This window comes from Mobula hypostoma, chromosome 3, assembly GCF_963921235.1.
Source record: "Mobula hypostoma chromosome 3, sMobHyp1.1, whole genome shotgun sequence".
Taxonomy (NCBI): Eukaryota; Metazoa; Chordata; class Chondrichthyes; order Myliobatiformes; family Myliobatidae; genus Mobula; species Mobula hypostoma.
In genome coordinates, this window is record NC_086099.1 from 50906582 (window position 1) to 50922976 (window position 16395).

At 38.3% G+C, this 16395-nt stretch overlaps 1 protein-coding gene across 1 annotated transcript in view; it reads right to left on the minus strand.

The window, feature by feature from the left end:
- LOC134343991 (melatonin receptor type 1A-like) overlaps window positions 1–16132 on the minus strand; it is a 78663-nt gene extending 62531 nt beyond the window's left edge. Inside the window, exon 1 of the mRNA XM_063043019.1 lies at window positions 15672–16132. Coding sequence (XP_062899089.1) covers window positions 15672–15855 — 184 coding nt within the window. The 5' untranslated portion in view covers window positions 15856–16132. The remainder of the gene's footprint in view (window positions 1–15671) is intronic.
- Between the last annotated feature and the right edge of the window lie 263 nt (window positions 16133–16395).

Consider the following 16395-nt stretch of genomic DNA (forward strand, 5'->3'; position numbering starts at 1 on the left):
GGACTGCTGCACAATGTCAGTCATAACCAGCCACTGTCTCAGCTACATGGCAGGCAGGAGTACACATAAAAATATTTATTGAATTGTTGTTAAATGAACAAAGATGCTTGAGGGACTAACATTAAGGAAATTAAGTTCATAATCATTCAACCTTGTAAAATACCTCCTGAGACATTTATTGAGATCCATTTTAAACCATTGCAGTAACTGACCATTTCAAGGTATTCAATGGGCCGTAACTAATGAAGGCTCAGAAGTAGCAGTGCCAATTTTCACTCAACTTATAACACATAGATACGGTTGATGTGGCATTCTCTATTCTTTCAGAAGCAATTAACCTTCCCCTATTTCTGTTGCTTTCAGCATCCTGTACAATAGGTGCTCTGAGAGAAAGGCAATATAGAGCAGAAACCTTACCTCATTCTTCAACCTCCATCATAAATGTTACCCATCTCACAAATACCATGGTAAGGGGCCACCATAACTATAAGCAAAACATCTAGTGGATGAGAGCCCAGACATACAAATGAACTTTACACTCAATCGGGGCAAGATGAATATAGCAGCAAGGGAATTAGTCAAATTAGTGCACAATTGTGATCTTGGGGAATAATATTTATGCAGGTAGCATCATTCTGTTTCGTGGCATTGAAGGATTATTTAATTACATTAGCCTGACATACATGACATGAACACCATTTCAGGCAAAACCAAGCAGGGAGAACAACAATGACAGCAGCTGCCACACACTGGTGCAACTTATCCTTCACAATAAACTATTTGCCCCAAAGGAGAATGCACTTGAAAGAGCTTGTGATTGGATTTCATTTTTATAACAAAGCAAAATGAAATAATACATTAATTGAAAATCATATCCCTAGAATTTCACACCCTGGACTAATTAATGACCTAGTCCTAGATTCTCTGTGTAGCTGTTATCTGACTGCTAGAAAGCTGTCCCTTTTATCTTCTGAGTCCAAGTACAGTAGATGTCTCTTGCTTCAGTTATGATAGCTTAAGGTGACTGCTAGGAGCAACTTGCAGTACAAAGGTCTCAATTCTGCAACGCCCCTGTTAGGTTTTAATTAAAAACAAAACCGGGGTGACGACTCTGCCTTCTGCTATAGTTGTCATGGAGTGTAGTATTTTGATACACAGAGACAAGGGAAAAAACTAATTAAATTTCTCGTGAGTTGCAATACGGTTCCCCTTTCTCCAGCCCTTTATCCATTTCACCAATCGACTTCCCAACTCTTTACTTAACCCCTTCCCCTCTCCTGGTTTCACCTATCGCCTTGTATTTCTTCCTCCCCCTCCCCCTCCCCCCCACATTCTTACTCTGACTTCCCATCTTTTTCCTCCAGTCCTGATGAAGGGTCTAGGCCTGAAATGTGAACTATTTACTCTTTTCCACAGATACTGCCTGGCCTGCTGTGTTCCTCCAGCATTTTGTGTGTGTTGCTTGTTTCATATCAGACTGCGTTTACTGCATCATTGACTAACAAATTTCCATTAGAGTTTGTAGACGCAAAGAAATATATATTAAAGAAAATACAGTAGTTGTCAAAGCAATGACAATATTATCATATGCAGTACAGTCATATTCAGAAAAATAACCAAATGAACACTGACAATAAGCTATTTTCCCACTATTACCAGAGTATATAGCCAACTGAATTTAAAAAATTGATATAACAAGCTATTATAATTCTTTAAGAATATCCTAGCAAATGACCAAAACAAGCAGGGTTTTACGATAGAAACAGTTTGTGATTATCATTTGCGGGGGAGGGATGGTCAATTATAAAAATCCATGCACGCGAGTCAAATGAATAAAATCTGAAGTCTCACTCTAATAATCTAAACAGGCCACAGTATAATTGAGCCTGTCTAATGGTCTTGTCATTGAAAGACATGTAACAGCATTGAGTTACAGTACTGACATACTGGTTACCCACTTATGAAATGAGAAAATGATAGAATCTAGTTTCTTCAATGTGAGTGATATTTTTAACCTTTACATTTTTATTACTGTTAAGTTACATTAAAAATGTGGTTTAACTATTGTTGCAGATTAATGTTCAAGTAAGTTAATAACATGGAATTTCATCCTAAATTTCTTTCTGTCTGTCTCTTGTAAACCCGTTTCTTATGTTTCTCTCTATATTATTTAAATATTCCAATGTCCATTTCTTTTTTGGTATAGATTCATCTTTGACTGGAATTACTAAAAATGTCATAGATAGTGAAATCAGTGGAAATAAATTTCAGAAGCAAAGTACAAAATACGTACAGTACTTTTTCTTTATTATTCAACCAGCACATCTGCCTGAGAATGAATGTCTCTATTCATTATACATTTTCAAATCACACTAATTGGGAAAAAATGTTTTGTCATGTATGTACACGAGTGCACACTTATACAGACACACACACACACACACACGCACGCAAACCATAAAACTGATCCTGAGCAACCATGAACTGTTGCTTGAAAGACTGGGCACTTTCATGAAAGATAAATAAATTCTCAGTGCCCATCACAGGGTGGTGAATCTGTGGAATTCATTGCCACAGACAGCTGTGGAGACTAAGTCATTGGGTATGTTTAAAATAAAAGTTGATAGGTTCTTGATTAGTAAGGGTGCTCAGGTTACGAGAAGAGGCAGGAGAATGGGGTTGAGAGGGATAATAAATCAGCCAAGTTGGAATGGCACAGCAGCCTCGGTGGTCCGAAATCCTAATTCTGCTTCTATGTCTTATGGTCTGAGTGATCACCTGGAACATGTATGGGTAGCAATATTTTTGCTATGTTTTCTTCCCCAGATCTAGTTCATTCTAAAATTATACTGTAATATATTGTAAGCAAAATGCTTTTATATGGTTGCAAAAGATTTGTTGAGTAAGACAAATCTGATGGAACTTAGCAGGTCAGGCAGCATCTAAGGAAGCGAATAAACAGCTTGTCCTACTGCCCCTCCCTCCCACTTTCTAATTCTGGTTTTCTCCCCCTTCCCTCTCAGTCCCTATGAAGAGTGTCAGCCCAAAATATCATCTGTTTATTCTTCTCCACAGATGCTGCCTGACCTGCTGAGTTCCTCCAACATTTTGCGTGTGTTTTGAGATGTATATCTGATACTTCTTGAATCAGTACTTAATAGATAAACATGCACAACAGGTTAGTCTGAAGGAAACTAGCCGAAAAAGTAACTTACAACTGCAAAAATCAAGGTGCCTTGCTTTAAGGAGTTTTTAAAAGAATTGTTAATCCATTAGAATGAATCATTTTAATTATAAACATGAGGAAATCTGCAGATGCTGGAAATCCAAAGCAAACCACACAAATTGTTTAAGGAACTCAGCAGGTCAGGCAACATCTATGGAAAAGAGTGCATTTGACGTTTCGAACCGAGACCATTCATCAGGCTAATGTAGGGTCCCACCCTGGAGCATTGATTGTTCACTCTTTTCCATAGAGGCTGCCTGACCTGCTGAGTTTCCCCGTATCATTTTAAAGTTCTGCAACACATCATATTTAATTTTGTGGATTATAATGGGCACAGTGAGAAAATATGTACTAAAAGGGAAAAATAAATTTCATATTAGTTTTCATATCCGCAAGGTATTCTAAAGTGTTTTATAACTGGAGAAGTGCATTTTGATGTTGTAATATAGAATGAAGAATCAAACTTCAATATAGCAAAGACTCACAAACAACAAGGAGATAATAACCTGTTGTACTATTTACTTTTAATAACGTTGTTGGAGGGATATATATTGGCTAGGGCACTGAGTGAACTCTCCTGTTATCCATTAAAATAGTGTTATGATTCTTTTACATCCTCCTGAAAAACTAGATGGAGCCTTTGTTTAACAACTTTGCTAACTCATGTCAACTCCCAATAGTCATAAGAATGATTGACGTTAACCATATTGTGTATGATATTAATACAGAATCTTAGAATAATAGTCTAGAGGCGTGAGTCTACATTCCATCACAGGATGTTGGGAATTCATTAAATGTGGAATGCAGAACAAACACCTACATATTCCTATGGAGATAAAAATTAAGGAGATCTAATACCCTTATCCAACAATGTGGGTGCTGCATAACTGTCCTGTGGCCCAGCAAATCACACAGTTCAAAGGAAATAGGAAAGACAATAAATGCCAGCAATCAGTTGATTACTAAAAAAACATGAAAATTAGGTACATTTACTATTCTTTGAAATTCTTCTTTTCAATACCATCTGTCAAAGGAAGCAGAAAAGAAAAATGTGAACTGTTATATTTACATTTCAGTTTAACAACTTACTTGATATTCTCTAGATATACTCTTTGGATGAATTTGGTTTTGTAAAATTAGTGAAATCAGAACTATTACATTGATTGTTGATACAACATGTGTAAGAAAGAAGTCAAATCGCCCTTATTTTCAAAAACAATATTCTATAATCACAGCAAGATAATCTGTTAAATATCAGATGCATTAATTAATAGGATTTACATTTAGCAAACTTCTTTTGAAATGCCATTGACTGCATTATTAAAGAAAGTCTGCAAAGCAATCAGGAATCTGATAAGGTATTTTTGTCAACCCTGGATGCATATATTAATCTCTTTTTTATGAATTATTCCAAGGACAACATTGTATTTTGTATATTAAATTTGCTGTTAAACTACAGTTACACCATTGTCTTGAAGATACAAGTAATTTTGAATAAAAGCCATAAAACTAAATTCAGCGATCTCACTTTGCTTGTTGGATTTCCTGGATAAGTATATTGACTTAATAGTAAGCCTCTTAAAATTATTCAGACGATATTAATACTGCCTTTTGCCATCTGCAGTTATTAAAACATAGTCTCTTGCTATGATGGAAATTCACTTTCCAGGGCCCGAGAGGCTTATTGCTAACCTCAGCTTTCTGCATGACCTTTCCAAAGGGTCAGAATTGTTTGTGACAAAGTTAAACTTCTAACAAATATTCTGTGATGAATTTCTTGTCGTAAGTAAGAATCAGCCTTGAGTCTTAATGTACTCTAAATTGTAAGCAGTAATCTGTTTGAAGTTAAAAGGACACCTGGGCTAGCTGCTGATAGATGTGACTTACTGTGTCATATTAACTTTTGTAAGACATCGGTTGAATGTCTGGAGGATAAAATGACAATTTAGCCCTTTCTGTTCTTCCTGCATGTGGGGTCTGTTAGTGGGTAATATTTGTGAAGTGTCTGTACAAGGTAAACACAGTAGGTCCATTATTGTCCCTCAGTAAATAACTGTCTGTTGGTCACTTTGAGAGCTAGGTTTATGGATTCTTTCTTAGTGTCTGCATTCGAGCTTATCTTTTATGTGTGTAGATGTTAATGTCCTTTTGTAAGTACAGAGCAATGCTGCGTGCTAGAGGACAATGGGGAGTGACCATCACAATGTGTAATTGATCTATGACGGTATGCTGAACACTGTGTTAATGGACATGGGATGTATTTGAAAAAGTACAGGCTGTATTGGGACGAAAGATCAAAGTGTTTGCCTGTTCCATGGGTGCTTGTCAAACTTGTACTTATTGGGGTGCCTTTCCTGGTTTCACCTGCCTTCAACCAACAAAAGATACACTTGTGGTTTCACCGTGAGTCAGAATTCAGAGTCCCCTAACAATAGCGACAATCAAATGGTGACTAAGAATGGTGAGTTTTGAAATTTTTGTGACTTGCTATGTGAATGGTTTATCTGTACTTTCTATTTATTAGTTTACAGATGTGAGCTTCCTATAGTAGATTAGTATTAATATGAATATTTGCATTAATTTATGAATGAGCTCTTCAGTGAGATTTGTCTTACTGTCGTTTATATGGTCCTGTGTTGAAAAATGTTATGATACAAATATGTTTTTGTTCTTGCAAAGGATCACATTCATTTATAAAGTTTTATTATTTAATTACATGAAAAGTACAAAATTATAGGAAGCTGCTCTGCAGGTAGACTTACAGATACTTTTTATCCTTGCTCATTTGAAATCTCATCTGCCCAGCCTGTTACCAGAAATAACAAAAACAATTATACTGATGGCTGAAATTTGAGCTCATTCACCAAAAGATGAAAATACAAAATTAAAATTCTCTCCTTTACTTTGAAACAGTCATTCAATACGGTAAATGTTATCCAATTTGGAAAACAAATGTAAACATCCCTTTTCACTAATCCATCTTAAAGAGGGGACATTTAGTTCAAATAATCAAGAAATACTATCACAAAGAAAGATAATTTCAGAACAGGATATGCAGTGCAACAAGGTGTTTTTCATTGTGATATAATACAAAGAAAGCATCTTAGAAGCTGAATAAAAGTTCAAAGTTCAAGGTAAATTTATCATCCAAGTACATATACGTCACTATAAACAACCCTGAGATTCATTTTCTTGCAGACAAAACCAATAAGGTCAGAATAGAATAATAACCACAATAGAATCAATGAAAGATCACATCAATGTGGGAGTTCTACCAGTGTGCAAAAGACAACGAACTGTGCAAGTACAAAAAGAAAGAAACAATAATAGTAAATAAATAAGCAATAAATATCGAGAACATGAAATGAAGAGTTCAATGGGTTGTGGGAACATTGCAATGACGGATCGAGTGAAGTAGAGTGACGTTATCCCCTTTGGTTCAAGATCCTGTTTGCTGAGAGGTAGGTGATAACTGTTCCTGAACCTGGTGGTGTAAGTCCTGAGGCTCCTGTACCTTCTTCCTATTGGCAGCAGTGAGAAGAGAGCATGTCTTGGATAATGGGGGTCCCTGATGATGGATGCTACTTTCCTGCGACAATATTTTGTGTAGATGTTATGGCACCACTCAGCCAGATTTTCAATCTCCTTCCTATATGCTGATTCATCACCACCTTTGATTTGGCCTATGACAGTGGTGACATCGGCAAACTGGAATATGGCATTGGAGCTGTGCTTAGCCTCACAGTCATAAGTGTAAAGTGAGTAGAGCGGGGGGCTAAGCACACAGTCTTGTGGTGCATCTGTGCTGATGGAGACCATGGAGGAGATGTTGTTGCAAATCCAAATGGACTGGGTTCTGCAAGTGAGGGAATTGAGGATCCAATTGCAAAAGGATATATAGACACAAAAGGTCTTGAAGTTATTGATTAGTTTTGATGGGATGATCATACTGAATGGCAAGCTGTATTCAGTAAGGAGGATCCTGGTGTATGCATCTTTGCGGTCCAGGTGTTCCAGGATTGAATGAGGAGCCAATGAGATGGCATCTGTTGTGGACCTGTTGCTCCAGTAGGCAAATTGGAGCAGGTGCAAGTCGCTTCTCAGGTAGGAGTTGATATGCTTAATCAACAACCTTTCAAAATGCTTTATCAGTGTGGATGTAAGTGCTACTGGACATAGTCATTGAAGCAAGTTACTATGTCCTTCTTCGGCATCGGTATAATTGAAGCCTGCTTGAAGTGGCAGGGGACCTCAGCGTAAAGTTGATGAAGCGTAAAGTTAAAGATCTTAGTGAACACTATTTCTTTCTTTTCTTTCTTTTTTTTTAAACTAATCTAATAGATCCATCTTTCTACCCCGGAAACCCAGAAACCATCCAATAGGCGGACAGCATGCTATTCTAATAACCTTTAACCCTTGCCTCCAGATAGCAGCCCCTGTTTACAAAGTAAAACATTACCACCACGAAGAAGACATAACAAATAATACATAAACAAGTAAACAGATTCCAAATATTTTCATATTATCTCTAACAATAGTTAAGACCGAATTAACGATGGCCATCTTAAACCTACTTAAAAAATGCAGCCATGTATTCAAAAAAAGGATAAATCCAATCAACTAATATACTACAACTAATATTAAAGACTTGCAAATCAAAGAAAAAAATAAGTAAATATATATATATGTTAAATTTAAAACTACATTAACTGTTAAAGCAAACAACAACAGATCTAAGTGAGTCAGCCAAGTCTGTGTCTGGGCATTCATAAAACGTGGAGTGGACTTTCATCGACGGTGTTACAAACAACTGCCAGCTAAGGATCAACTTTTCAAATTGCTTACGAAGTGGACTTAAACTCTCTTATAAATTTCCAACCATCTCTGCAGAGTCAATCCGTTTTAGATGAACATGGGGTGGAATAATCATCAGACGAGCCGGATAACGCAGAGATGGGCGACAGTTAATTTTAAAAAGTTCCATCATCACTTCCCAATATTTAATTCTTCCAGCATAAATCTCTGGGGTGAAATCTTCAACTATACAAATCTTAACTTCGTTATAAATTAGCTTATCCCTTTTCCTTGCATTCCAAAGAATAGCTTCTTTGGTTGTAATATAATGCAAACATAGAATTACAGGACGCGGTTTAGTTTTGGCTGAAGGCTTAGGACGTGGGTTCTGTCCAATATCAGACAAAAGAATGTCACTAAAGAGTGAATATAACATGTCTGAAAAAAACTTGAAAGGCTCACCGGTTTCTGTATTTTCAGGCAAACCCAGTATGCCTAAATTCATCCTGCGATTTCTGCTTTCCAAATCAATCGTTTTCTTCTTAATTCCTGATAATTCCGAAGTAGTCTCATTAATTTTCTTTTCCATAAAAGACATCTTCAAATCCTGCTCTTTAATGGTTTGATTCATTAACTCCAGTTCCCTTTCAATTCTATGAGTGCTCTCCTTAAGCATCTGATATCTGATACATGGGTGGGAGGTGTATGGAGGGATATGGTCTGTGTGCAGGTCAGTGGGACTAGGCAGAAAATGGTTTGGCACAGCCAAGAAGGGCCAAAAGGCCTGTTTCTGTGCTGTAGTTTCTATGGTTCTATATCGATCTTCCAGATTTTTCAAAGATTCCTGAACAGCGAGAATGGTTTTTTCAAGTATTTCATTAGCGTTCATCAATTTATCAATTTTGGTATCAACCGCACTGATCTTCACATTAATAGTTTCTATTAAAGAGAGCATTCTTTCTGAAGTAAAAACTTCCTCTGATTTCTTTGTTTGTTGAGGTTCGGGAAGAGTTTTGCCACTTCTTAATTGGGTTCCAGATCGAGTATCAGCCATCGTAATTAAATCGTAAGACCTTCAGCAAATATAATAAATCTTCAAACTTGAAACGAAACTAGCAGTGGAAAGGAAGTTGTGAAAGATGGAGCTATGACAAAAATGTCTTACTCCATACACTGCCAAGTGGAGACTCGTGAACACTCTAGCACAGGTCTGTAATACTGGGTCAGATACCCTGTGGGTCCATCTTCCTGTCAGCCGCTCGCACCTTGGCCTAAGAGACTGAAATCACAGGATCGTCGGAGGCTGCTGTTTGGAGTTTTTGAGATGGTTCCTCTATATTTTGATGGTCAAAGCGAGCATAGAAGGCATTCAGCTCATCTGGAAGTGAAGCCCTTTTGTTGCCTATGTCACTTGATTTTACCGTATAAGAGGTGACAATATTCAAGCCCTGCCACAAACTATTCACTGATTCAAGATTAGTTTGGAATTGCCACTTCACCCATGAGATGGCTTTCCAAAGATTGTACCTGGACCTCTTGTAACTTTCTTGGTCACCAGACTTTAATGCCTCTGATTGTGGATCTCATGGTTCATCCAGGGCTTCTGTTTGGGGAAGACTGAATGAATTTGAGGGACACACTCAACGACAACTGTTTTAATATTACATGACAACCATGGTGTATTCATATAGATTCACAGAGGAGTCCTTGAACACAGCGCAGTCCACTAACTTGAAGCAATCCCATAGCTGCACATCTGCCTCCTATTACCACCTCTTCGTTGTCCATATCTCTAGAGCTTTGCTCTTTAGCCTCTGCCTGTATGCAGATAGAAGAAGGGCAGCCAAACGATTGGGTTCATGCATCAAAAATTTCTTGAACTTCTGTTATTTCATCACGGGATGTATTGTTTTTTTCAGCTTCACTGTATATTCTACATAGACTTCAGAATTCCTGCTTTGCCATGCTTCTTGTGTATGGTCATGACTTTGGTGGAAGAAATAAACGGGCAGACTATTGTTTAGGTGGGGAGAGAATTCAAAATGCAGAGATGCAAAGGGACTTGGGAGTCCTTCTGCTGGATACCCTAAAGGTTAACCTCAAGGTTGAGTCATTGGTGAAGAAGGCGAATGCAATGTTGGCATTCATTTCTAGAGAAATAGAATATAAGAGCAGGGATGTGATGTTGAGGCTCCATAAGGTACTCATGAGACCACACTTGTAGTATTTTGTGCAGTTTTGGGCTCCTTATTTTAGAAAGGATATACTGACATTGGAGAGGGTTCAGAAAAGATTCACGAGAATGATTCCAGGAATGAAAGGGTTACCGTATGAGGAATGATTGGCAGCTCTTGAGCGGTATTCTCTGGAGTTCAGGAGAATGAGGGGGGATCTCATAGAAACATTCCGAATGTTAAAAGGCCTGAACAGATTACATATGGCAAAGTTGTCTCTATAGCAGGACAGTATATATTTCCATAGTATTCCCTATATTTCCATAGTAGGGGATTCTAGGACAAGAGGGCAAGACTTCAGGATTGAAGGACGTCCTTTTGGAACTGAGATGTGGAGAAATTACATTAGTCAGAGGGTGATAAATCTGGGGAATTTGTTGCCATGAGCAGCTGTGGAGGCCAAATTGTTGCATGTTTTTAAGACAGGGATAGATAGGTTTGTGATTAGCCAGGGCATCAAAGGGTATGGGGTGAAGGCAGCTGAGTGGGGATGACTGGAAGAATTGGATCAGCCCATGATTGAATGGCGGAGCAGACTCGATGGGCCGAATGGCCCACTTCTGCTTCTATATTTTATGGTCTATTCTTTCAGTCATTGTTCTTGTGCCACATTACTTTGAAAGTGTTTGTACCCTGAGAGGTGATTTATGTGAAGCTTTCAAACTGCTGGACTGAATACAACAGTTATGGATGATTGTACAATTACGAAGGAAATGACACTTGTTGTATTCTAATTCAGAATCTGAGTCAGGTTTAATATCACGGTGGTATTCTGATGTTGTGAAATTTGATATCTTAGCAGCAGCAATACAATGCACTACAGGATAAACAGAAAAAAATAAATGATTTATAGTAAGTATGTATATGTATAATAAATAGTTAAAAATAAAAAGGCGAAAACAGAAATAAAAAGGTGGTGAGATAGTGCTCATGGGTTCAATGTCCATTCAGAAATCGGATGGCAGAGGGGAAGAAGCTGTTCCTGAATCACTGAGTGTGTGCCTTCAGGCTTCTGTACCTCCTCCCTGATGATAGCAATGAGAAGAGGGCATGTCCTGGGTGAGGGGAATGTAATAGTGGACACCAACTTTCTGAGGCATCACTCTTTGAAGATGTCTTGGATATGATGGAGACTAGTACCCATGATGGAGCTGACTCATTTTACACTTTCTGTTGCTTCTTTTGATCCTGTGCAGTTGCCTCCCAACAACCCCCCCCACCCCCACCGCCACTTAATAAAGTGGCCACTGAGTGTAGTAGTGGAATAGTATAATTGCATCTCTTTCAGTTATTGATTCCAATCACATAGATTATGTCCTTGATTGTTCCAGAACATCTTCTTTCCCCAGTACTGTAACATTCTCCTTAATCTACAATGCCTCTCCCACTGCATTTTCCCTTTCTCTACCCTCCCTGAATAAATTGCATCCATTAATATTTAGAAGAACTTGTCATCCCCATTTTTAGCTGTGTTCCTATTATTACAACTTTTTAATACCATTTGGTCAACTCCATTTGCAGCTCACCAACCTCGTTTCGCATGCTTCTCACATTTACCTGCATGCACAGTAAGCACACCCTATACTGCCTTGTACTCTTTGCTCAGTTTGACCCTATCTAAAAACTTCCTGCTTCATCTTCTGGTGCTAGTTATCTCCCTTGATCATTGTTTGCAGCATTTTTCTCCTTCACTTCTACTTTCTTTTGTCCATTTCCCTGAAAAACTAGCCTAAATCTCCCTCCTTTGCACTGCAAGTCTCACCCTCAACAACCTTATTTCTAAAATCACTGGTGCTTGGCACAATGAGTAATCTGGATATTGCTATGTTTGAGATGCTGATTTTTAATCATTTTCATAATTCTATAAAATCTACTTGCAGGGTAGATTTCTTTATCTACTTTTGTCATTTGTGATTATGTAGACCATGATTTTTGGTTGCTCATCCTTCCTCCACTGCCCACTAAAGATTTTCCCTAGTCACTTTGTGATATTCGTAACCATGTTACCAGGCAAGGAACATAACAAAGTTTAAAGTTCACATTTCAAAGTAAATTTATTACCTTAGTACATATATGTCACCATATACTAACCTGAGATTCATTTTTTTAAGTACCATCACAGTAAATACAAAGAAACAGAATAGAATCAATGAAAAACTAGATGGACAGATGACCAATGTCCAATAGACAACAAACTGTACAAACAAAAAGACAACAAAAAACAAACAAAATAATAATAACAAATGAACAGCAATAAATATCAAGGACATGAAATGGAGAGTTCTTGAAAGTAAGTTCTTAGGTTGCGGAATTGGCACAATGTTCGGATGAGTGAAGTTGATCGAATACCTCTGGTTCAAGAGCCAGGATTATTTCTACAACCACAGAAACACCTATGTATTCCACTAACTAAAGCACGCTCTATATCCATCAACCTCTTGACACTTTTCCCTTCCTGTGCATTTGTGTCACATCCAGTACAATGGTGTACTCCCCATTCATGCCAAGGATTTAATCTATGATGCCCTCAGAAGTCTCCAGGAGTACCTGCCTGTCCTTTTTTTTTAATCTTTCTGGGAATTAAGCATTATTTTTCTGCCTGCATTCACTTGAGATGTGGCAGGAATACCTCTTAAAAAGCTCTATCTATGAAACATTCTGCATCAAAGGTAGACTGTGCTAATGTCACCTAGGATTTAAACTCCTCGAGATGCTTACACTTGTGGCTGTCCAGAGCACAGAAAGCATCCGGAGTCAAGACAGGCATTCCCCCGTATGATATGCTCTGCTACACCTCTAATTACTAGATAAGCTCAAGCAAGATATAGAATATACTTCAAATAATACAAACATAATATTATTAGATTACTTAGTTCTTTACCATGCCTAAACGAACTTTTCAATCTCCTGGATCTTCGATTAAATTCTACACTTGTTTCTCATCATTCTTTCAAACTTATGAAGAGTTTTCAAAGCTCCTTTTAAAAGCACATTACATTAAACATTAACGTCCAACCTATGGATTGTTATTCCTTGCATTAACAAAAAAGTATCTCATTTTCATTGTCTACCTTGAAGTACCCATAGGAATATTAAAATGAAATATGTATTCATAGCTTGTTCAAATATAGTTGCGAATTTAATTTTTCATCAATTGCCTTAACTGAACTTTAAAGGAAATCTGAAATTGAAAAGAACATTGCATTTTTCTTTACATTATTAATGTATAACATTTTAACTGCACTTCAAAAGCCTGTGTATATTTCTCTTTCATAAGCTGCTTAGAGAACTCTGTGTAGGCTACATTCTTGAGCCAATTGGTATGGATTAGCAGTGAATTTGGAAAATTCATAAGTTTTTTTTATTACAAATATATTAAATTAGAAGACTAATTCTTAGAATTAGATCATTCTGGGATGTTTAGTAACTTCCTGACATCACACTTTGCCCATAAAGATATTCATACCACTCAGAGGGAAGAATTGTGAAATTTAGGTTTGAATGATGCTAATATACTGTATGCGGTGATGCCTTCAAGAAGCTTACTGATTCATCTTGGTCAAACTCTGAAGAGTTTGCTTAGTGTCTTCTGAGATCCTTCATTTGATTACCTTTTTACTGGATAATTTGCAGAAATAAATCCTCCCCCCCCCTCTCCAAAAGCATAATTGGATAAAAATTGAAGTATCAGAGCTAATCCAGATATATTTCATGTCCTTATATTGTACAGCTTAATCTCTTAAAGGTACTTGTTTACTAATTGTGCCAATAATTGAATTAAAGACAGCATTGGGTGCAGACTACAGCATTTACAAGAAACGGTCAGCTGAAATTTGCCAGAGGCAATGCTCCTTAACAGCAGTATTGTTTTTACCGATGAATTCTTTACAAACTTCACTAAGGATTAGCATCACCACAGGGAAGAATTTTATTCAAGAAATATTTATAGCTGCACTGAAAAAGTAAAAATAGTACCATCAACATTCATTATCTGTGAATAAAAACGGAACAGTTATAGATATGGATAAATCCGCAAAAACATTGCAAGGCTGCGGGAAGGCATGCTGCTTGCGGTGCTCCTTCAGCAAACACGGTACAGTCTGTGGATCAGGGGAGAACGGGTCATTAAACTTTTCTGCCTTTGTATTCTGAAATATGTGCGCTAATTTTCTTTGTTTCCCACAAATTGTTCCAATGAAGATAATAACACGGTGAGGGAAATATATTAGTATCGTTTCCAACCGGATCCAAAGCTGACGGTATAACAGTTTTTCTCTTCAGGAAGTGCAAGAGATTTAAGGACACCAGAACATCAGTCATACCACCCCCGACATCTCGCTCGAAAACGCACCCGCGGTCCTTGACGCTAGAAGTATGGGCGTTAACACAGCCCTCTACTATTGATACCTGCTGCTTGTTCCATCAATGCAAGCACTTCTGTCATGGGATTACCTGAAATCAACTGTTCTATTCAGCATCAACAGGTGTTTAACCTGGAGCCGAACCGCGGCACTACGCACCACATCCGGTGTACTGTTGAGTGCTTAACACGGTGAAACGACAGGTCTCATTTATCATTTATCAGGCAGTGCTCAAACTCTGAACTACTGCGCCTGGACTGACTGGGGTGTAAAGATGCAAAGTCAAACTCAGCTGCAACCCCAACTTTAAAATCAATCTAATCACCACTGAAAAAAGGGAAATATTACGGAGGAGGAGGCAACTTCGGGAGTGTCATCTAATGCCGAAGCAATCACTACCCTAACGTTCTTTCGATCTCACTCGCACAGACGGATAATTAGATGGAGAGATAGATAAATAGATAGATAGAGAGACGGAGGGGAGGGGAGGGGAGGGGAGAGAAAAGAGTTTGGAAAGAAAAGTTCACTTTAAAAACGGAAGACATCTGAAATATCCCGCTCGGAAATGTGGTGGAAATCGACTCTCGTAACTTTCAAGAGGATAGGGAAGGGAGGGGAGAATTCCAGAGAGTATGGTTAATTGGTGGCACCAATACGGAGAGGCCAATTGCTTCTTCCTATGCATATTTCCCTGATGTCCGAGTGGGTCAGCGGGGTAATCCTTCCTATGCTATATTACTTCATGTTTCCCTGATGTCGGAATGGGTCAGCGGGATGATCCGCTCATCACGGTGATGTTTCATCAGTTGGCTGCTACCATTTCTGTAATGATTTGTGGTACAGTATTTCAATGTATAAAACACTGCTGCCGTTCCAGGTACCTGGGAAACGCGCGCTGTTTAATCAAACACCAACCCCAACTATCTACACCCACTTCCCCGTCCAAAAAAACACCTAAACATGGGCAGCACAGTTTTGATCAAACAACATACGGGGCTCTTTTAAAATATAAATTAAAACTTAAAATAGAAAACGCATTAATAACTTCCGACTCACCGGCGTTCCTCAGTTTTTTGTTCCTGTAAACTGACAAAATGACGAGTAGGTTCCCCAGGATATCAATCACGATGGTAAATATGAGCAGTCCGGCTAGAGTGTTCGCCACCCAGGCTGGGCGATCGAAATTGAACGCATCGGGTCCCGAGCTAGAACTGTTAAAACGGCTTATGTTCCGATTCATTTTGGTTGGATTTTGACTTGACACGACGATTTCAGGTTCTAGGAGGAAAATGGGTAACCATGCAATCTGAACCCTGTCCGGCTCAGATTCACAGTTGGTCACCGGTAATGAAATTGATCGAGGTAACCTCCATCTGTTTCTATTATGATTCAACTTCACATTTTTTCAACTAAAAACTAGAGCGATCTAACTTTTTTTTTGTGGAAGTGCCTAATCTTTAAGACGCTGGACTTTTATATCACTCGGTCTCCTCATTACAATGTTAGTTAGTGGCATTTTCGCGTTTGCTGCCCCTCTTTCATCCCGTGACGCGCTTCTTACGGCGAGGCCGTGTGAAAGACCGCCTCTTGGTGGTGGAGGGAAGGAGCAGCTTCGATTTATGGTCACATTGCAGGATTCACAGATCCACAGCTCAGCGCTGCCCCAGCCTGCAGCCTTCGCTATTCATTCATTCATTGCATTTGCTGTTCATTCATACATGTACATACATATAAAAGTGCCTTTGTTCCATTGCCAACAACAGGAATTCTGCAGATGCTG